We start from the raw sequence: 22,623 nt of genomic DNA, 5'->3' as shown, positions 1-22,623 counted from the left end.
TCTACCTCTAGCCAATTTCATGGTGGGATCAACTAATTTCATTATTATCCTGAACTGTGGAATCAGCCAGTTTCCACTGTTGCAGCACTCAACAGACTTAGTGGATTTCGCCAGCGTGTTCCCTTTATTGTATGAGAAATTTTACATCATCATCTCATTGATTTGTTATGCTGTGCTGTTACGACATAATCAGTGGTGAGCTGGAGCCGGTTTGCAACGGTTCGCTAGAACCGGTTGTTAAATTTAGAAGCCCTTTTAGAACCGGTTGTTCCGCGAGGGACAACTGATTCTAAAAGGGCTTCCTAATTTAACCGGCCAAAAGTGGCGCCTTAGGTGCCAACTCCATGAGTGCTCCAGCCCTGGAGCACCAAAGGGGAAAATGTGGTGGATGCAGAGCACCCACCGGCAGCTCCCCGACCCATCCCCAGCCCCAGCTCACCTCCGCTCTGCCTCCTCCCCTGAATGTGCCGCCCCGCTCTGCTTCTCCGCCCCACCCCCCGGCTTCCTGCAAATCAGCTGTTCGCGCAGGAAGCTGGGGCAGGCTGAGAAGGAGGCCGCAGCTTCGCACTCAGGCCCAGGGAGGTGGAGGTGAGCTGGAGGTGAGCTGGGGCGGGGGGTCGCAAGGAGGGCCGCCCGCGCCGCAGCAGATAAGCCGGGGGGGTGCGAAGGGGAACCGCTCCCCACCCCAGCTCACCTCCGCCACCCTCAGCCTGAGCGGGAAGCCACCGCCTGCTTCTCAGCCCTTCCAGGCTTCCCGCTGAACAGCTGATTCGTGGGAAGCTGGGGGGTGGGGGCGTGGAGAAGCAGTTCATGGGCAGAGGCGGAGTGGAGGTGAGGTGAGCTGGGGCCGGGCGCAGGGCGGGGAGCTGCTGGTGGGTGCTCTGCACTCACCAAATTTTCCCCGTGGGTGCTCCAGCCTCGGAGCACCCACGGAGTCGGTGCCTAAGGCACCACTTTTGATGTGATCAGTGGGGAGAGCGGCCGCTCCTCCTGCTCCCCCGCAGCTATGCTCCCCCGCCCCTAGGAGCCAGAGGGACCTGCCGGATGTTTCCTGGGAGCTGCTGCAGGTAAGCACCACCGGGACTCCCCACCTCGTCCCCCGGCAGGTGCCTCTGGCTCTTAGGGGTGGGGTGGGTACCCACTACGGTGGCTCACGAGACCCTCCTGCCCGGTTTTGGGTGCAGTCAGGGGACAGGGGAGGGGGGTGGATGAGGCAGAGGTCCTGGGGGGGCATCAATTAACGCAGGGGGGTTGGATGGGGCAGGAGTCCTGGGGGGCAGGGGTGGGCCATTGCCCCGACCCCCTCATGGGGTGAGGAGGGAACTGGTTGTTAAGATTTTGGCAGCTCATCACTGGACATAATCATCCCAGAACAACTATGTTTGGGAATGCAAACACCAAAAAGGTGGCAAACCAAACAGCAGAGGTCATGATAGCACAAGCTTCCCTTCTCATTACAATGTGTCTCCTCTGCGTCAAGGAAAATAATCCAGCACCTCTCTCCCCATCAGGTACAGTAATGCTGCCACCATTCCCCCACTGGTTTCAAGTTCCTTTTTTCTGAGAGAACTCAAAAGGTGATACTGGCCAACTGCTGTTCTGCCCTGAGGGCTCTCTCATGCAAGGCTCTGAAGCTTTCTGTCCTCTTATTACATGTGTGCATGAAGCAATTAGGAGGGTTGGGAAGGAGTTATTGCCTGCAGTGTCTTTAGAAGGACTTTTCTGATGCTGCTGAGGGATGGAGATAAAATTGATTGCAGCAGTTCACAGAGGAATACCAGCACCTGTCACGATGGGAGATCAGACTAAGGGCAGGGTTATAACTGATTATAACTTGTTTTGGTCTTATCAACACAGGCAAGATCAAAATGTGTTATAACATGGTCAGGGCAATACCACGTGTTTAGCAGCGATTAAAAGTGGTAATATCTACCATGTAAATGGGGCCCTAAACCAGGAACACCCAAAGTGCAGCCAGGGGGCCAAATATAATCATTTCAAGATTCTTAAAGGGATCATATTTAGCTCTCAGTTTGAACATTTGTCATCCTTTCTCTGTAACTGCCGGTTTTTACTGCTTAAATTGAACCAACAAGAAATTTCTGTTCAACAGGGAAAATGCATGCATCAGCAAGTATTCTAGTCCTGGGTATCTATTTTTACTAACAGTAAATGTAGTTGATACTGTTCTTGAGCTCCTTGGAAGCCGTCACTACATCACTTGTTGGTGCTTTGTTGGACATCCCTCCACTAAGGGCCAAATGCTGGTCCTATTGAGGCTGCTGGGATTTTTACCAGTGACTTCAACAGGACCAGCATTTGACTCTAAATAGTCAAGCTGTAGCCTGAAGTGTCCGTCCTTGTGGCCAGCACACTGAATTATTTTGAGAAAGAAGCAGTGGGGGACAGGTGGTGGGAGGGAAGCTGGGTTTTTCACAAAGTGGTCTGCAAAATGAAGCAGTTTGAGATCTCCTATATCATTCACAGCCAAAAAACTAGGTTAAAATAGAATCAAGGTTGAGAATATATCTATTAGTTAAGGTAAATAACATTACAGAGATGCTGTAATTATCCCAAAACCAAGCATTATAAATCTTAGCATTATTCACAATTAAGGTTAAACTTAAAAGAAACCCAAACGTGTTAAGATAAGAAATGAACAGTTAAGACACCCAAACAACCTTAGCTGTGCCCTGTAATGATATGATGCAGTAACCACAATTATGATTAAAAAGAAAAGGAGTACTTGTGGCACCTTAGAGACTAACAAATTTATTTGAGCATAAGCTTTCATGAGTTACAGCTCACTTCATCGGATGAGCTGTAGCTCACAAAAGCTTATGTTCAAATAAATTTGTTAGTCGCTAAGGTGCCACAAGTACTCCTTTTCTTTTTGCGAATACAGACTAACACGGCTGCTACTCTGAAACCTGTAATTATGATTAATGCTCTTTGGTGGTTGTAGTTCCCTTTGCGCTATCACTAGAGGGCACAGTAGTTATTATTTCAAGCACTGACACCCAAGGTAGTATGCAGCCATAGAAGCTGAGTCTTAATCTACCGATGAGAACTTTTGATACACGTGTCCAGTCTAACTCAACTGAGTCATTACAACCAATAGACTTGTTGACTGTCAATTACCTGTAGAGGAGGGGAGGTTGAACTATATAGGCTATCACAGTGACTCCAATTAAAAATTACCTGAGTTGTTGTCTTGAGCTTGTCTGTAGCCAATACAATTATAGTAATTAGATACAATTGCTAATCACTTAGGGTGGGATCTCTAGAATGGGCTGCAATGTGCATGCTCAGAGGCTGAAACTTCTGCATCTAGGGATTTTTACTGCAAAAAATAGGCCCTGAGCAAATTTAGGTACCTACAGGGTTAGAGAGCAATGAGTGGGAGTTCTGTGGTTTGCAGTGGTGCCTAACAGACGGACTCGGGCATTTAAATACATTTTGGATCCTACCCTTAGCCTATTTATATCCCAATTTCCTCAAATATAGCCTATGCACAAGATCTGTTATGTTTAACCATATGGAACCTTTGAAGTCTGTAATTCCATTTTTAAGATCACTCAAGACAAAGGGCCGGTTTTTTAAAGGTATTTAGGTGCCTAAAGATGCAGATAGGCACCTAGAGGGATTTTCAAAAGTACCTAGGGGTCTAACTCCCGTTGATTTTGGGAGTTAGATCTCTGGGTGCTTTTGAAAAAATCCCACTAAATGCCTATCTGCATTTTTAGGCACCTAAATACCTTTAAAATTCTGACCCAAAGAAAATACTGATGAGATGTTAGATTTCTTAAAGGACCCAGTTTCTAATTAATTATAACTCAAATGAATTCACAGATTCATAGGTACATTCTCAGCAAATTCATTCTTAAAGAGTGCTGTGAGTCTGGGGAGGAGAGAGTCTTTGTTTTTACATACACAACAAAGAATGTGAATCCCTTACTTCACTCAGCCTTAACTATGGAGCTGTAACGGGCCTCCATAGTTAGACCAGGACACCAGCTATCGGTAAGATGAATAAACCAATTTCAACGAGTCAGGTTAGGATACAGGCCTGCGTTGCTGGCATCGTATACTTTGTCAAGGAATCTTAAACCAACTGGAGGAAATGGCCACAAGGTTATTGGCATCCCTGCGAGTGCATCTGGCTCCAATTCCTACACTGTTTTCAGCATGAATCATTGGGTTTTCATTCTGCCAAGCAACTGCCTTTTAAAGGGCTATGATTCTGGAGCCTTGCAGTGCTCTCACGTGGATGCTCCCCGTTGTAACCACCATTGCAGGCAGGTTTCAGAGGAGCAGCCCTGTTAGCCCGTATTCGCAAAAAAAAAGAAAAAGAAAAGGAGGACTCGTGGCACCTTTAGCGGCTAACACATCTATTTGAGCCTAAGCTTCCGTGAGCTACAGCCCGCTGCATCGGATGCTCACGAAAGCTTAGGCTCAAATAAATGTGTTAGTCTCTAAGGTGCCACGAGTCCTCCTCTCCTTTTTCACCCTTGCAATGCAGCCCGTGGAGCTCGCTCCCGCTCGGTGCTCTGCCGTCTGACTCAATGGCACTGAAGGGCCCCGTGCTGGGCGGCTCTCGGGCCGTACCCAGGGACTTGCCCTGGCCCCGGGCCGGCTCAGCGGTACCGGGGCAGTTACTTCCCTCCATGGGCTGTTCACTCGCATGGGGACACTCTAGCCCCCCCATAAGGGGCCTTATTCCCGACAGCCAGAGGGCCTCTGCTCCACATCGGGGCACCCCCCCTCCCACAGGAGCGTTCCCCCCCCCCGGGGCCCCCCTGCTCCCCTATAGGGGATTGAACCCCCCCCCCCCGTCCTTCATGCTCCACCGCCCGCAGGCCCCGGCGCGAGGCTCCCCCTGGCGGCCGGCCCGGCGCCTCCAATCCCTTCCCACAATGCCCGTTCGGGCGGCTCGGGCCCGGCCGCCGCGGCTCCAAGATGGCGCAGGCGATATTCGAGGCGCTGGAAGGTAGCGGGCGGCAGGGCCGGGTCGGGCGGGGCGGGGCGCGGGGCCCATACGGCACCTCCCGGGGGCGCCGCAGCGTCAGGCAGGGCCGCGGCTCTTCCGCGCCGGGCGCCTCCCCTCCCTCCGCTGCACAGGGGCTCAGCGGCCGCGGGGCCGCCCCAGGCAGCCCGGCCGCCCGGGGGAGGGTTCCTGGAACAGCCGCGCACGGAGGCGGGAGGCTGCGCCGCCCTCCCGCTGCAGCCGCCCGGAGCCGTGTCACCCTCGTCCCCGGGGAGCTCCCGGGATCCGCGCCCCCCCCACCCCCCGTGGGGGCCCCCCTCGCCCTAGACCCGGCCAGTCGGGACCAGTGCCCCCCCATCCCCGGGGAGCCGCGCCCCCCCACCCCCCGTGGGGACCCCCCTCACCCTAGACCCGGCCAGTCGGGAGCCGCGCCCCCCCCCCGTGCGGACCCCCCTCGCCCTAGACCCGGCCAGTCGGGAGCAGTGCCCCCCCCCATCCCCGGGGAGCCGCGCCCCCCCCACCCCCCGTGGGGACCCCCCTCGCCCTAGACCCGGCCAGTCGGGACCAGTGCCCCCCCATCCCCGGGGAGCCGCGCCCCCCCACCCCCCGTGGGGACCCCCCTCGCCCTAGACCCGGCCAGTCGGGAGCAGTGCCCCCCCCCCCATCCCCGGGGAGCCGCGCCCCCCCCACCCCCCGTGGGGACCCCCCTCGCCCTAGACCCGGCCAGTCGGGACCAGTGCCCCCCCATCCCCGGGGAGCCGCGCCCCCCCACCCCCCGTGGGGACCCCCCTCGCCCTAGACCCGGCCAGTCGGGAGCAGTGCCCCCCCCATCCCCGGGGAGCCGCGCCCCCCACCCCCTGTGGGGGCCCCCCTCGCCCTAGACCCGGCCAGTCGGGACCAGTGCCCCCCCATCCCCGGGGAGCCGCGCCCCCCCACCCCCCGTGGGGACCCCCCTCACCCTAGACCCGGCCAGTCGGGAGCCGCGCCCCCCCCCCGTGGGGACCCCCCTCGCCCTAGACCCGGCCAGTCGGGAGCAGTGCCCCCCCCCATCCCCGGGGAGCCGCGCCCCCCCCACCCCCCGTGGGGACCCCCCTCGCCCTAGACCCGGCCAGTCGGGACCAGTGCCCCCCCATCCCCGGGGAGCCGCGCCCCCCCACCCCCCGTGGGGACCCCCCTCGCCCTAGACCCGGCCAGTCGGGAGCAGTGCCCCCCCCATCCCCGGGGAGCCGCGCCCCCCCACCCCCCGTGGGGACCCCCCTCGCCCTAGACCCGGCCAGTCGGGAGCAGTGCCCCCCCATCCCCGGGGAGCCGCGCCCCCCCACCCCCCCGTGGGGACCCCCCTCGCCCTAGACCCGGCCAGTCGGGAGCAGTGCCCCCCCATCCCCGGGGAGCCGCGCCCCCCCACCCCCCGTGGGGACCCCCCCTCACCCTAGACCCGGCCAGTCGGGAGCAGTGCCCCCCCCATCCCCGGGGAGCCGCGCCGCCCCACCCCCTGTGGGGACCCCCTCGCCCTAGACCCGGCCAGTCGGGAGCAGGGCGCCCCCCCTCCCCAGGGAGCCGCGCCCCCCCACCCCCCGTGGGCCCCCCCTCGCCCTAGACCCGGCCAGTCGGGAGCAGTGCCCCCCCTCCCCAGGGAGCTGCGCCCCCCCACCCCCCGTGGGCCCCCCCTCGCCCTAGACCCGGCCAGTCGGGAGCAGTGCCCCCCCATCCCCGGGGAGCCGCGCCCCACCACCCCCCGTGGGGACCCCCTCGCCCTAGACCCGGCCAGTTGGGAGCAGTGCCCTCCCATCCCCGGGGAGCCGCGCCCCCCCGTGGGGACCCCCCTCGCCATAGACCCGGCCAGTTGGGAGCCGTGCCCCCCCACCTCTGTGGGGACCCCCCTCGCCATAGACCCGGCCAGTCAGGAGCAGTGCGCCCCCCCCTCCTTGGGGAGCCGCCCGGAGTCGCGCCCCCCTGACCCCCCGTGGGGCTCCCTCGCCATAGACCCGGCCAGTCGGGAGCCGCCCGGAGCCACGCCCTCCCCACCTCTGTGGGGACCCCCTCGCCATAGACCCGGCCAGTCAGGAGCAGAACCCCCCTATCCCCAGGGAGCCGCCTGGAGCCGCGCCCCCCCACCTCTGTGGGGACCCCCCTCGCCATAGACCCAGCCAGTCAGGAGCAGTGCGCCCCCCCTCCCCGGGGAGCCGCCCGGAGTCGCGCCCCCCCGACCCCCCGTGGGGACCCCCTCGCCATAGACCCGGCCAGTCGAGAGCAGTGCCCCCCATCCCCAGGGAGCCGCTCGGATCAGTGCGCCCCCCCTCCGTCCCCGGGGGAGCTGTCCGGAGCCGTATCCCCCACCTCTGTGGGGACCCCCCCACTATAGACCCAGTCCATCCGGAGCAGTGCCCCCCCCATCCCCGGGGGAACCATACGGAGCAATGTCCTCCCATCCCTGGGAGAACTGTCTGGAGCAGTACCCCCACCTCTGTGGGGACCCCCCCCACCACCATAGACCCTGTCTGCCCGGAGCAGTACCGCCTATCCCCAGGGGAACCGCCAGGAGTAGTGCCCCTTACCCTGGGCGAAGCCTCTCCATAGACCCGGGCAGCCTGGAGTAGTGCCCCCCAACCTGGGAGAACCCCCATAAGACCTGGCCTACCTAGAGCAGTGCCCCCCACTTCTGGGGAAGCCCCCCCCAGAGACCCGGCCTACCTAAAGCAGTGCCCCCCCCACCTCTCTGAGAAAGCTCCTCCCCAGGTCTGGCCTGCCTGGATCAGTGCCCCTGCCCCACTCCTGGGGAACTTCTCCATAGATCTGGCCTGCCTGGAGCAGTGTCCCCCTATCCTAGGGGAACCCCCCCCAAGACCTGGGCCACCTGGGAGACCCCCCCATCCTCTGCAACCCCCCCCTAGAGATCTGGCCTGGTACAGTGCTCACCCTCAGGGGAACCCTCTCCAGAGACCCAGACTGTGTGGTGCAGTGCCATGCCCCCAGACCCTCTCAGGAGACCCAGCCTGCCTGGACCAGAGCTCCCCACGGAGCCCCCCACCCTGGGAAACCCCCAGAGAGACCTGGCCCACCTGGAGCAATGTCCCTCTGGGAACCTGCACAGAGACGCGGCCCACCAAGAGCAGTTCCTCCCTGGGAACTCCCCCCTTCCCCACCCACCCACCCATGTCCCCTCCTGGGAGACCCCAGAGCTAGGAAGACCCTTTCCTCTCCTGGGATAGCCCAGCCCCAAGGGCCAGGGAGACCCCTTTCCCTTCTGGGAGACCCAGCCCCCAGGGAGATCCTGCTCCTGTATGTCCTAGGGAGATCCCCCCACACCCCCAAGTCCCCCTTCCTGAGCCGGCAGGACCCCGGGGACTCCTCCTGCCCCTCTTACTGATTGACTCAGCCCCCTCCTGTGGGGAGTTGCTGTCTCCAATGAGACCTCACCCCACCCTCTCTTCCTAAGAGAACCCCCAGGGCTCAGAGAGCAGGACTTACCCCCTGGAGATGCACTTCCCCTCTCCCTGTAGGGCTGGGAGCCTGTTCCCTTTCAGCCCCTGAATAATAAATGTGGATCTTTAAATAAGCACTCTGTGACATTGGTTCATTATGTGCTGTAAGTGGCAGTGTGGATCAGGTTGGTAATGGATGGATGCGGTAGCTAATAGATTCAAGGCCAGAAGGATCATTCTGATAATCTAGTCCAGTAGTTCTCAGCCAAGGGTACACGTAGCCCTGGGGGTACACAGAGGTCTTCCGGGGGTACATCAACTCGTTTAGATACTTAAAAAGCGCAAGAGCAGTGAGTACAAACTAAAATTTCATACAATGACTTGTTTGTACTGTTCCATGACCTATACACTGAAATGTAAGTTCAGCACAATATTTGTATTCCAATTGATTTATTTTATATGGTAAAAAAGAGAAAGTAAGCATTTTTTCTGTAATAGTGTGCTGTGACACTTCTGCATTATGTCTGATTTTGTAAGCAAGTAGTTTTTAAAGTGAGGTAAAACGGGGTATGCAAGACAAATCAGACTCCTAAAAGGGGTACAGTAGTCTAGAACTGTGGCTTTCAACCTTGGGGCAAAGATGTACCTTCATGTCTGTTAGGAAAGCACTTAGCTCAGTGCTGCCATTACACACAAAATGAATAGTCCATGAGACGCAGAACGTGAAACTGGCAAGTCAAAAGAGAAATAGACCAGTCCGGTTTCAATGTCCAAGCCAAGAGAAATCCGAGGTAAACAAAAATCATAAATCAGTGGTCTCCCACTGGGCTCAGTATCCAATTCATTTACTGCACTTATCTGGTCCTAATGACAGATTCAGATTCTGCAGAAAGCAAACTTTCATTAAAGAAAAAATGGGTCTTTTAGCGCTTACGATTGTGAAGAAAATCTTCCAAACCTCACTCATTTATGCAAAATGGATGCAACGTTGTCTTCCTTAGTTAGCAGATAGCCTGAAACAACTCTTGGTATGTGAACTGCCCCAACCATCTCAAATGGGTATTAATTCTTAAGATTATTGATTACATTTTCAGATAATTTAGGCAATTGTGTACCTAATTTGTGAAATTACAGCAATTATATTTGCGTAACTGGTAACTCCATGGGCAAAAGATCAGATTAATGAGGAGCAAAATGGTGGTCTTAAAATTGTCTTGCATCACTTTTCCCACTGAATGATGCTAATTGCAACTTTAACATTATTGTAGTCAATATTCTACTCTTGATCTCTGCTCGCTCTCCTTCTGTTTTCTCTGGGATCAAGGGTACTATGTGGCTCTAACCCAGAAGATCCGGCCACAGACTATCATTAAAAATTAGGTCTGTCAAGCAATTAAAAAAATTAATTATGCACACTGTTAAACAATAATAGAATACAATTTATTTAAATATATTTGGAAGTTTTCTACATTTTCAAATACATTAATTTCAATTACAACACACAATACAAAGTGCTCAGTTTATATTTTTATTAAAAATATTTGCACTGTAAAAAACAAAATATTTTTCGGTTTGCCTAATACAAGTACGGTAGTGCAATCTCTTGATCGTGAAAGTTGAACTTACAAATGTAGAATGATGTACAAAAAAACCTGCACTCAAAAATAAAACAATGTAAAACTTTAGAATCTACAAATCCACTCAGTCCTACTTCTTGTTCAGCCAATCGCTCAGACAAACAAATTTGTTCACATTTGCAGGAGAATAATGTTGCTCTCTTCTGATTTACGTCACCTGAAAGTGAGAACAGGCATTCACATGGCACTGTTGTAGCCAGTGTTGCAAGATATTTACGTGCCAGATGCGCTAAAGATTCATATGTCCCTTCATGCTTCAATGCGTCTATGCTGATGACAGGTTCTGGCTGATAACGATCCAAAGCAGTGCAGACTGATGCATGTTCATTTTCATCATCTGAGTCAGATGCCACCAGCAGAAGGTTGATTCTCTTTTTGGTGGTTCGGGTTCTATAGTTTCCACATCAGAGTGTTGTTCTTTTAAGCTTTCTGAAAGCATGCTCCACATCTCATCCCTCTCAGATTTTGGAAGGCACTTCATATACTTAAACCTTGGGTCGAGTGCTGTAGCTATCTTCAGAAATCTCACATTGGTACCTTTTTTGCATTTTGTCAAATCTGCAATGAAAATGTTCTTAAAATGAACAACATGTGCTGGGTCATCTCCGAGACTGCTATAACATAAAATATATGACAGAATGCAGATAAAAGACAGAGCAGGAGACATACAATTCTCCCCCAAAGAATTATCACAGATTTAATTAACTTATTATTTATTTAACAAGCGTCGTCAGCATGGAAACGTCCTCTGGATTGGTGGTTGAATCATGAAGGGGCATACAAATGTTTAGTATATCTAGCATGTAAATAATTTGCAATGCTGGCTACAGAAGTGCCATGTGAACACCTGTTCTTACTTTCAGGTGACGTAAATCAGGAGCGGGCAGCATTATCTCCTGTAATTGTAAACAAACTTGTTTGTCTTAGCGATTGGCTGAACAAGAAGTAGGACTGAGTGGACTTGTAGGCTCTAAAGTTTTCACTGTTTTGTTTTTGAGTGCAGTTATATAAATAAAAAAAATCTATATATGTAAGTTGCACTTTCACAATAAAGAGATCTCACTACTGTACTTGCATGAGGTGAATTGAAAAATATTTTTTATCATTTTTACAGTGCAAATAGTTGTAATAAAATAACAAAGTGCACAATGTACACTTTTATTCTGCCTTGTAATTGAAATTAATGTAATTGAAAATGTAGAAAAACATCCACAAATATTTAATAAATGTCAATTGGTATTCTATTGTTTGACAGTGTGATTAAAACTGCGATTAATTTTTTAAATCACTGTTAATTTTTTTGAGTTAATCGTGTGAGTTAACTGTGATTAATTGACAACCCTATTAAAAATGTAATCTGGCCCCCCTCACAGCCTGATCTTGGCATTCCTGGCATGAATATTAAGACAGGAATTAGGTTTTTAAAATTTTTGAGCTTCAGTAATTTAAGGTGTTTTAATTATCAACATAAACTATTAAAATAGAATTCTAGGTGTCTAATGCTCTTCTCACTATTCCTGCTGCTTGCTTATTTCCACTTGGACATTGCATTAGACTTGTAAGTTTCACACTCTGGTTCTGATGCAAATACTGCAGGGAAGAAAAGGAGTACTTGTGGCACTTCAGAGACTAACGAATTTATTTGAGCATAAGCTTTCGTGAGCTACAGCTCACTTCATCGGATGCATTAGCTCATGAAAGCTTATGCTCAAATAAATTTGTTAGTCTCTAAGGTGCCACAAGTACTCCTTTTCTTTTTGCGAATACAGACTAACACGGCTGCTACTCTGAAATACTGCAGGGGAATAATTGTAAATGTATGCGTGTATTTTAAAATATTGGTTTCTCTTGAAATAAAACAAAACAAAACATGCATTCTCCTGTAATATTCTGTTCCCTACAGTATGGAAAAGAACGAGTGGTGGGTTTGTAAAGGAGCATGAATTGAATAACAGCTGCTCTCCCCTCCCTTCCCTGGAGTTGCAGAGCCATGCTGTTCTCACGGTCTTCCCTCCTATGTGAATCTGATAGAGGGAGAAGAGTGTGCAGCATCTGCCACTGATGAGAAGAGGTGCAGCTGACACAATGACTTATAGATAAGGCTAAGATTTTGTCACAGATATTTTTAGTAAAAATCACGGCCAGGTCACGGGCAAAAAAAGGAAAATTCAGGGAAGCCGTGACTTGGCTGTGACTTTTACTAAAAATGTCTGGGACGATATTGGGATCTGCAGAGTCTCACACTGTCTGAAGCAGGGCAGCTGCACAGAGGCTAGGAGCCGCCTGCAGCAGCTGGGAGCTGCGGGGTACCCCCACCACCTGCAGCTTGCAGCTCCAAGGGCCCGTGGTGCCCGGGAGCTTGGGGGTACCCTGCACCTCTTGGCCCCCTGGGCGGTGGGGAACCCTGTAGCTCCTTACTGCTGAAGTCACGGATGCCGTGACTTCCGCTACCTCTGTGACTAAATTATAGGCTTACTTATAGATATGCTCCTCGATTGAGGAGTGAGGGAGGGGAAGGCGCTGCACCCACCCTTCTCACCTTTATTCATAGGGGTACTTCTGAAGCAAATTGCCCGGCTTCCAGCTGTGCTGTCTGCCCAGCAAGTGTAGGAGATTCTTCACCCTATATTCCGCCTACCCACATACAGCAACAGTACTGGGATTCTGGGGGTTCCCATGCTGCTCCCTACAAGCTGGCTTTTTAGAAGGGGAAATGAGGAAGAGAGACTGTATCTCATTACACGTACAGAATGGTGGCAGAACTTCTGGGACTCATCCTATCTGCTTCCTGATGGGAATGTGATGAATAAAACAGACCATGCCTCAAAATCAATTTCTGGGGCAAGGGCTACAAAATGGATGATCTCATCTCCTATTTAACAGTTAAAATAATTGTTTAGAAAGAACACCCCCAAGCTTCCATTGGGGTTGTTATTAGATATATTGTTATTTGTTGCAGTGCTATGAAGTGTGATGGGTACTTTACAGACACAAGTAAAGAAACAGCCCCTCCTCTGCAGAGCTTATGATATAAGGTCCCAGTCCTGCACGTGTCACTGAATGTAGTAGTGCTTGGGACTGTGAGTAATCCCATTGATGTCAATGGTGCTACCCCCAAGAGTGAGTCCTATGCTTGGCAGTAAATGTGTGTAAGATGGAGCCATAGGTTCAAATGAGACACAACAAGGAAGTTTAATAAAAGGAAAGGAAGGGGAGAAATTGAATGGGTCACAGACAGACTGATCAGGTTACTCAGTTAAGGCATCTTGATAGTTCTGTTACTTGAGTATATTAACTAGCTCCATATGGGTGATACAGGAGTAGTGAGTTCTTACCTAATCTTTAAAGTGCTGTGTATGTGTGCAGTTGGTGACAGTCCCTCTCTCTCCCTTGTGGAGGCCCCTTGGCACCTGGGATGTCACCGCGGCGGTCCTGGAGAAGTTATATCGTGCAGATCTAAATACTCTCCTTGCAGTTTCTGTTGCACATGATGTTCTTCACTTCCTACCCTAAACCCTGGTGTGGAGAGGATCTGTAGGAGGAAAGCAGAGCAGCTTCTCTGTGATGATTCCTTATGTCTTTGCAATCAGTTTCAGGATTTTCAAGCCTCTCCTCATGCTATTTACTAATTGGCTTCTCATCAGGATCTGCCCGTTAGCTGTACTGCTTGAAAATGATTTTACCTTGTAAGATTATTTGCTCTTTTTTATTGTGGTGCAGCAGTAGCATCACTATAGTTAAGACTGCATTAGGGTTCAGTATTAACAGGAGCTTTAAACCTTTAATTTGTAAAAATCTCATGGAAATGGCAAAAAGCCAAAACACAGAATATAAACTGAGTACTGTTTGAATTTTTCATGGTTTGATGAAAAACGAATTGAATCACACCCTTTTGGGCAGTTATTTCACCCCTTTTACAAGAAATCTAAACCACTCTGGGAACTGTCCTTTGGCTGCTTTTTGTTCCTAGAGTATCAGTTATACATCATTAGTGGTTGTCTACAGAGTTTTTAAATAAATAAAGCTTATGCTCAAATAAATTTGTTAGTCTCTAAGGTGCCACAAGTACTCCTTTTCTTTTTTTAAATAACATTGTAGCTGCAATGGAAAAAAATATATTTGTGCTAAGGTGAACCTGCCAATTTTTAATTGAATGGCAAATCTGCCTCAGTGTGAATGCCATCACTGGCTTCTGGGGAACGATAAAATGAGAAGGACACTAACTGAGGGATTCTTTATAAATGTTGCTGTAGCTGAAGGGAAAGTTCCTTGAGCTGGCAAAGCAGAGACCACAAGTTCAAATCTTACCTCTTCTAAGTGCTGTTTCAATTCCCTACCCTTATTATTGACTCGAGCCATGAACCTTGGCCTGGAAGACAGGGAAGAACCGCTGCACATTCCTTCCCTTTTTAAAAATTTGTTAGCAGAGAGTTTATGCAAGCTCACTGCAGTCCCAGAGCTCAGGTCTCTTAACAAACTCCAAATCTCAGCCACTGCAGCACATGGCTTGTGAGTAACTGTACTGGCCTGAGTTACCCTCTATGTGACAAAGTGACCTTAAACTAGTCTGAGCTTAAAATCTATGAAATTCCAAATGTTCCTGCACCTCCAAGTGGCACGTGCCACTGATCAGACCTCCTTCTGCAGCTAAAACTCTTCGCCCTCTCTGGGAATAGCTTCCCCAAAAACCAGCTCTCTCCTTCAGCTGTCAGATCTTCTTTTGCCTCTTCTTACCCACTCCTCCCATGACCATATAAAGAAAGATGAACTGGCTTTCTGCTCTTAGGATCTGGTTTCTCTCTTAGGATAACTAGCACACAGAATAGGTGGCGGGGTAGGGGGGAGCGGGAGCTCAGTGAAGGAAGAAGAGCTAAGCGGGAGACATGGGGCCCCTGAGAGGGAGCCACTTTTCAGTGTTACTCGTTTAAGTTAGGTTTACTGTAGGATACGTTCAGATGGTGCAGAGTGAGATTTCAGACTCAGTGAACCCATTCTTTTCCCGGAGGGCATGCTTGGATGTCCCAAGGTAGGGCTGTGCTTTCCTGCAAACGCTTGCTTCTGTTTCTCTTTCAGGAATGGATAATCAGACAGTGCTGGCTGTTCAGTCCCTGCTAGATGGTCAAGGAGCAGTGACAGATCCATCCGGTCAAAATGTCAACACCTCCACTACCATCCAGTCCATGGGTGAGCCCCTCTCTTCCTTGCATGTGCAAGCAGAAAGAGACTCTTGTGGGCTGCTTTTCCGGCTGTGCCCTCTCTCCCAGCAGCCATCAGAAATGGTATGGCAGAACAGTTGTCCGCAGATGGATGGTGGAGAGTCACTGCTATGTGCTAATTCCTAAGGGCTCATGGTCAGTTTAGCTAAACAAGGCAGAATGTAAGGGGAGAGAGGGACCCGACAGAACATTCTGTGTGCTGCCTGTCACAGACTTGGTGCGGGTGATCAGAGGAAGAGAGGATGGGTCACGTTTGGTCTCAGCAGCCGGTCCAGGCCGTGCACCTCAGTAAAGGCATGAAGGGAGGGGCACTTTCTGTATGTCACAAACACCCCTTGCTGCAATGAACACTCAGGTTGCTCAATTATTTGGGGACAAATCATTGTGTAGCTAATTTAGGTGAGCAAGCAGGGTAGTTGCTGGCTTAAATGCTTATGAAAGTCAGGCTTTTCACTTCAGCCCTTTATCAGCAACACCGGGCTCCAGAGCTGCTCTCCCCAAAACCAGAAGGTGTAGGCCAGACAGTGTTTTATCAGGGCTCAATTGGAAGATGCAGAATTATTCTGTGACCTTTCCTCAAACACACAAAAGTGAACACTGTGTAATCAGCCTCTCCCGCCTCCATGCATTGTGGCTGATTGTTCTATCTAAAGACAGCCCAGGGTGATCCATGTGAGCCTTTTTGACGTACTCGGAAGGAGCTAGAGGAATGCAAAGTTCAGTTACTTTTTTCTCATCCTCAGTAGGACATTCTGCAGCTAGAGCTCAGCTGACAAAATAGCTGAAGCCGCACAAGGCAAAAGAGAATTCAGCTCACCCCTCCCCTAGCTATGACTACAGGAAGGCACCAAATTGTATCGTCCCTTTTCCGACCCTAACCGTAGTTGAAGGTAGCTCCATAGTCTGAGGAGGAGAAGGATCTTGAAGCCAGATCAATGATCCGCTCCCTTCTGATTCCAGATGACGAGGACGTGTTCCTGTGTGGGAAGTGTAAGAAGCAATTCAACTCACTGCCGGCGTTCATGACCCACAAGAGGGAGCAATGCCAAGGAAACACCCCTTCACTGGCCACTGTCTCGTTGGCTACCAACAGCGTGTACACTCCGTCCATCACATCCGTGCAGCAGGCTCAGAGTGCCAATCGGCAGGTAGCTACACAGCATGCTTGGGGGTCTCTGCGCCACTGACTTTGGAGGGCAAGGGAACCCAGGGGTGAACATTTACTGAATCCAGTTACACCTGGCTAGTGATATCACCCTAGGGAGGCCGGGTTCGACCCACCTTGTTCTTATCTCTTGGAATCTATTCAAAAAGTCCATATAATCCCTTTACTATGGTCTTTCCTTCAGAACAGATTTGTCACTGCTCTTGAACAGCGGTCAATAAAGAGTTTAATCTTTTGTTATAGAATCACAGAAAGGTAGGGCTGTAAGGGTCCTTGAGAGGTCACCAAGTGCAGCCCCCTGCACTAAGGCTGGACCAAGTAAACCTAGAAGATCCCTGACAGGTGTTTGTCCCACCTGTTCTTAAAAACCTCCAACAATGGGGATTTCACAACCTCCTTCTGAAGCCTATTCCAGAGCTTAACTGCCCTTCTAGTTAGACTGTTGTTCCTATTATCTAGCCTAAAGCTCCCTTGCTGCAGATTAAGCCTATTACTTCTTGTTCTACCTTCAGTGCACTTGGAGAACAATTGAGCACAGTCCTATTTATATCAGCCTTTAAGATATTTGAGGACTGTTATCAAGTCATAGAATATCAGGGTTGGAAGGGACCTCAGGAGGTCATCTAGTCCAACCCTCCAAGTCCCCCCCTCTGTCTTCTTTTCTCAAGACTAAAAATGCCCAATTTTTTTAACCTTTCCTCATAGGTCAGGTTTTCTAAACCTTTTATGGGTCTTGTGCTCTCCTCTGGACTCTCTCCAATTTGTCCACATCTTTCCTAAAGTATGGCACCTAGAATTGGACACAGTACTCCAGCTGAGGTCTCACCAGAGCCAAGTAGAGCCAGACAGTTACCTCCCGAGCCTTACATACCCCAGAATATTCGCCTTTTTAGCAACTTTATCACATTGTTGACTCATATTGAATGTGTGATCCACCATAACCTCCAGACCCTTTTCAGCATTATGACCACCAAGTCAGTTACTCCCCATATTGTAACTGTGTATTTGATTTTTCCTTCCTAAATGTAGTACTTTGCATGTATCTTTATTTAATTTCATCTTACTGATTTCAGACCAATTCTCTGATTTATCCAACTCCTTTTGAATTCTCATCCTGTCCTCCAAAGTTCTTGCAACCCCTCCCACCTGGGTGTCATCCACAAATTTTATAAGCATACTCTCCACTCCAATGTCCAAGTCATTAATGAAAATATTGAATAGTACTGGACCCAAGACTGACCCCAGTGGGGACCCCACCAGATATGTTCTCCCAGTTTGACAGCAAACCATTGATAACTGCTCTTTCAGCCAGTTTTGCACCTACCCTATAGTAAATTCATCTAGATCACATTTCCCTGGTTTGCTTATGTGAATGTCATGTGGAGCTTGTCAAAAGCCTTACTAAAATTAAGATATATCACGTCTGCTGCTTCCCTCCTATCCACTAGGCCGGTAACCCTGTCAAAGAAGGGAATTACATTGGTTGGTATGATTTGTTCTTGACGACTCCATGCTGGCTATTTCTTATAACCCAGTTATCCTCTAGGTGCCTACAAACTGATTGTTTAATCATTTATTCCAGTATCTTTCCTGATATTGAAGTTAGGTTGACTGGTCTATAATTTCCCGGGTCCTCTTTGTTCCTTTTTAAAGATAGCTACTATGTTTGTCCTTTTACAGACCTCTGGGACCTCACCCATCCTCCCAGAGTTCTCAAAGAATATTGTTAATGGTTCTGAGATTGCTTCAGATAGTTTCTTAAGTACCCTATAATGAATTTATTCAGGCCCTGCTGACTTGAATACATGTAACTTATCTAAATATTCTTTAAACTGTTCTTTCCCTATTTTGGCTTTTATTCCTTCTCCCTTGTTTTTATTATTAATTGTGTATCTGGTCACCATTAACCTTTTTAATGAAGACAAGCAAAATAGGCATTAAAAACCTCAGCCTTCTTGACCTCAACAGTTTAGCTCTCCTTCCGCATAAGTAAAGGACTTACACTTTCCTTCATCTTTCTCTTGCTCCCAATATATTTAAAGAATATATATATAATATACGTCTTTTTATTCCTTTCATGTCCCTTGTGCCTTAGCCTTTCTGATTTTTTTCCCCACATGCTTGTGCTATTCTTTTGTTCTCTTCATTAGCCATTCATCCATGTTTCCACTTTTTCTAGGATTCCTTTTGTTGTAGGACTGTAGTTCTAGCTCGGGGTGCTAGTATTGTGGGTCTGTCTGGCCTGCTGCTTCCTACACGACTGGCTGCTGCTTTCCATATGTGGGGGTGGGGGTGGGCCTCACTCCCACCCTTTAGCTGCATCTAGCTCCCGTACATAGAGAGAGGGTGTTGGATGTGGCATCCTTATCTCTGGATCTGCCTCCTGGTTCCTTCAGCGCCCGGTCTCCACGCACGACTCCATATATCCCAGTGTGCCATGTGTGGGGAGAATTAAAAAAACAAAAATTGCTGGAATTAAAAAAAACAAACATCTTCTCTCTACCCCAAACCTACCTTTCACCGGAATTGAATCCATGCAGCTGTTCTTCTGCCACAGTGCTCCTGTATCCCCTCATACACACGGCATACTTTCTGCTCCTCAAATCAACCAAAAAGATGAATTCTCCAGTAATAAAAAAAATGTGTTTTTTTCCACCCTTAAAGTGAATCTAGTGCTGGGGAAAGGTGCTGCCGGCTCTGGAGGCATCAGTTCTCACCATAACCACAGAACAGGGACAGTGTGAGCAAAATCTTCCCCCATGCTGTCGCCCGCAATGTACCTCAATTGTGACCTGGTGGGACCACCTCTAGGAGTGAGAAGGAAGTACAGTCTTCCTGGCCATCTAGACCCTGGCTTTTCTGAATTCACCATGTCACCTGGTTAGTCAACATTCCGCTGAAGGTCTTAATGCAATTTGTTCCTCAGGTCACCTTTAATAACCATCATGGTTTGAACTGTAAACCCATAGCCAACTCCCTATCCCATCTCCAATCCGCTGAGCCATTAGGTCTCCCAGGATTGAGTCGTTCATAGATTCTGAGGCCTGAAGATACCACTGTGATCATCTAGTCTGATCTCCTGTATAGCACAGGCCAGAGAACTGCCCCCAGAATAATTCCTTTTGAACTAGAGTGTTAGAAGGTCTAGCTCTCGTTTTTCTGAACAGTGCCAGTGTGGTTCCCGATGGCAGAATAGACCCATAGGTGAAGAGACAAACAGTAGCAACCAGTAGATCTCTAGTGTGGCCAGTCGACTGAGGAGAGCTGGAGGTAGCAGAGACTCATCGGTTTAGTAAAGAGCACATCCTTGTTCCTTTCCTGGGCATTTCAGAGATTATTTCTCTTGTTCTAATGTTGAGCCCCACCACTCTTTTTCCCATTCTTTCAGCAAATTTCCACATACATCACAGTTCCTCCATCTCCGCTGATCCAGACGCTTGTGCAGGGGAATATCTTAGTCAGTGACGAGGTACTGATGTCAGCCATGTCCGCTTTTACATCCCTGGACCAACCAATGCCCACGGTGCAGCCCTCCGTGCAGGTAAGGGGAGTGCGTTTTCAAACAGACTGAGTCCCTGGCTGAATAGCAGATGCGGCCAAGAGTTCTGGCTAGCAGCGCCACCTGCACAATTCAGAGAGCTGCTTTGATGTTGGTGCCTGGGCATCTTCTCAAAAACAACAGCAGAGGTCAGGTTGGAAAACAACAAGTGATGGGCCTATGCCAAGATCTGCTCACTCACACTGCCTCTCACAGCAGATTGTGCCACTCTTCATAATACAGTCATCCCTGCTTCTTTCTTGAGTGCTATGATCCCCCATGAAATAATGTGCATGTTACCATGTAATAATCAGGGACCATCCATGTAACGACCAGGGAGATCAGTGGGACACCTCCCTCGGAGATGTTGTTTAATGCTGTCTGCAGACTTGGGCAGGTGTCCCTGCACTGATTACCCTCTTCGCATTCTGAGGGGTTTCCTTGAACCCAGAAGGACTACAAAGAAAATGAAGCAAATGCTTGGATTCTAGAGCACAAGATGACCATCAACAGGGAAAAGTGGCAGTACACTGAGCTGCTGCATACCCTCTCAATCTGACCCCTGCACGGTATATAGGTGGTTGTTGGATTGCTCATTCCTTCCTTAGAAACTAAAGACTGTATTCAGTAAGGTGCCCACATCTGTGTTAAAAAGGGCATTTTGCCCACAGTTGGCTTTGTCTGCTGATCTGACAGTGAATTATGAATGATGTCATGAGTGAGGCTTCTGCAACTCCAGACCTGTGCTGCATTTTCAATGTCTTCTCTGTCTGTCTCTTGTTCCGGTTTTCAGAGCAGCTTGAGTATGCACACTGGAGCTGGGTACCTTTCCCAGCCCCCACCTCCACCGCCACCCCCACCTCCTCCCCCACCTCAGCCCCCACCTCCTCCCGCTCAGACCCTGGGAGCACCGGGACAGCCTAGCACTGGCGGCAGCCGGGTGGTGGAAGTGTACAGCACACCTGCTCCTCTGGCAGGAAACGGCACAGTGGAAATACAGACGCTGGGGATGCAGCCCTATCCGCCCATAGAGGTAAAGCCATGTCCCTGGCCTCGTATTGAGAGCGTGGCCATGGGTCATCCCTCAGATGCCGCTCTACCTTCTGACCAATACGCGACACTTAAGGCTCCTGCAAGCTCATTTCACAAGTTGGGGAGAAGATGCTGCTCATGAGTCAGCTGGATTAGAAAGGCAATTTATCATAAAATTCATCAGGGAAAGATGTGTTAGGTTGTCTTGTAGTCAATGAGTATTTCCTCTGCGGGAAAGTCGTGATCAGAAAGATGTCAACAAGCTGAAGGGAATTGGGAGAACACGAGAACGATTAAGGGACTGGAGGGATTGACTTATGAGGAGAGATTAAAAGAGCTGAACACATGTAGATGTGTTTAAGGGGGGGATTTCCTATAACTGCCTGCGAGTATTGGAAAGGGTATCTGCTGGGAAGGCAGAGACTTTGCAAAGGGATTGAGCTAGGAGTAGTGGGCCGAAACTTAGCACAGGAAAGATTAGTCTGAATATCAGAAAAAATACCTTGACAGTGAGATTCCTCAGGCAGTTAAATAGTCTCCCAGGGAAAGTGGTGGCAGCCATGTTACTTGAGACCTTGAAATGGGACTGGGGAGTATGCGGTAGGAGATAACATGCCAAACTTCTCCAGAGGCCTTTTCAGAAAGGGCCTCAAACTGAGTTACTCAAGATTGATGACTCGGTCTGCTTTGCTAACTAAATCCTTCGCCTTCCCAATAATATTGTCAGTTTGTTTAACTGGAATCTGCACAGAAGAACTTCCTTCAGAAATCTTCATGGGGTTGGTAACAGGAGCTTGAGCTTTCCACCTTCAGGGTCACAGATTTGAATCCAGACCAGGCTGAGGGTGATCAGCTCTGGAGAGCAGAAAGGCAGTTGCAAGGGCTAATCAGGACTAGCTAGCTCTTTGTTTTGAGAGTTTATACTTTGGTGTCCAAGTCTTGCTAATAACTCCTGAATACTTGGCAAGGTCAGTCTGAGAGCTGCCCTTTGTGCATTGGTTTAGCCTCCCTTTGGTTAGAGAAACAGATTACTGGTTTGATCCAGTTAGGCAGGACCCTGGACTAGACAGACTAATGATTTAGTATGGCAACTTCTCCACGGATTTAGCAAACCTATTTTCACTGGTGATTGCATTATTCCAGGTGCCAAGCCAGTGTGTGGAAAGTCCTGTGTATCCCTCCCCTCCTGTGTACAGCCCAGGGAAGCAGGGCTTCAAATCCAAAAACACTAATATTGCTGCTTCTTTGACCAATGCATCTGGAGGAAACGTAGCCAGTTTTGATTCCACCTCGACCTCCAAAAATAGGCGTTCCAAAAATGACAGTGGGCTGCAAGAAGGTATGTCGCCTTATGGCCAGCTCCTGCTCTAACCCCATAGACCATCATGTCTCCATTGCATTGCGCTTTTAGACTGGAAGCTCTTGAGACTCTGTTAGCAAATGTACAACACAGTGTATTCTTGCTATGCTATACAAAAAATCCTATACAAAAAGTAGAATTGGCACCTATTATTGCCCCATGGGATAAACTCTTGTGTTGTGGCCAGTCATATCCAATCAAATGTTCTTTGGTCCTGAATGCAATTGAATTGGGGTAGCTAATTCCCATTATGCACTCTTTCTATT

At 49.8% G+C, this 22,623-nt stretch overlaps 1 protein-coding gene across 3 annotated transcripts in view; it reads left to right on the top strand.

Annotated features, from left to right (window-relative positions):
• Window positions 1-4,897: 4,897 nt before the first annotated feature.
• ZNF341 (zinc finger protein 341) overlaps window positions 4,898-22,623 on the top strand; it is a 30,847-nt gene continuing 13,121 nt past the window's right edge. For 2 of the 3 annotated variants that reach the window (XR_006275374.1, XM_043495800.1), the window contains exons 1-6: window positions 4,913-4,990; window positions 15,120-15,230; window positions 16,223-16,410; window positions 19,816-19,968; window positions 20,759-20,998; window positions 22,141-22,336. Coding sequence is in view for 2 of the 3 variants with exons in the window: in XM_043495800.1 (XP_043351735.1) it covers window positions 4,960-4,990; window positions 15,120-15,230; window positions 16,223-16,410; window positions 19,816-19,968; window positions 20,759-20,998; window positions 22,141-22,336 (919 nt within the window). In the remaining variant the exon portion in view is untranslated. Of the gene's footprint in view, window positions 4,991-15,119; window positions 15,231-16,222; window positions 16,411-19,815; window positions 19,969-20,758; window positions 20,999-22,140; window positions 22,337-22,623 lie in introns of all 3 variants that reach the window. The other variant, XM_038370328.1, reaches the window with a different exon arrangement.

This window comes from Dermochelys coriacea, chromosome 13, assembly GCF_009764565.3.
Source record: "Dermochelys coriacea isolate rDerCor1 chromosome 13, rDerCor1.pri.v4, whole genome shotgun sequence".
Classification (NCBI taxonomy): Eukaryota; Metazoa; Chordata; order Testudines; family Dermochelyidae; genus Dermochelys; species Dermochelys coriacea.
Note: the sequence above shows the minus strand (reverse complement) of the source record. Positions and strands in the feature narration are given on the sequence as shown.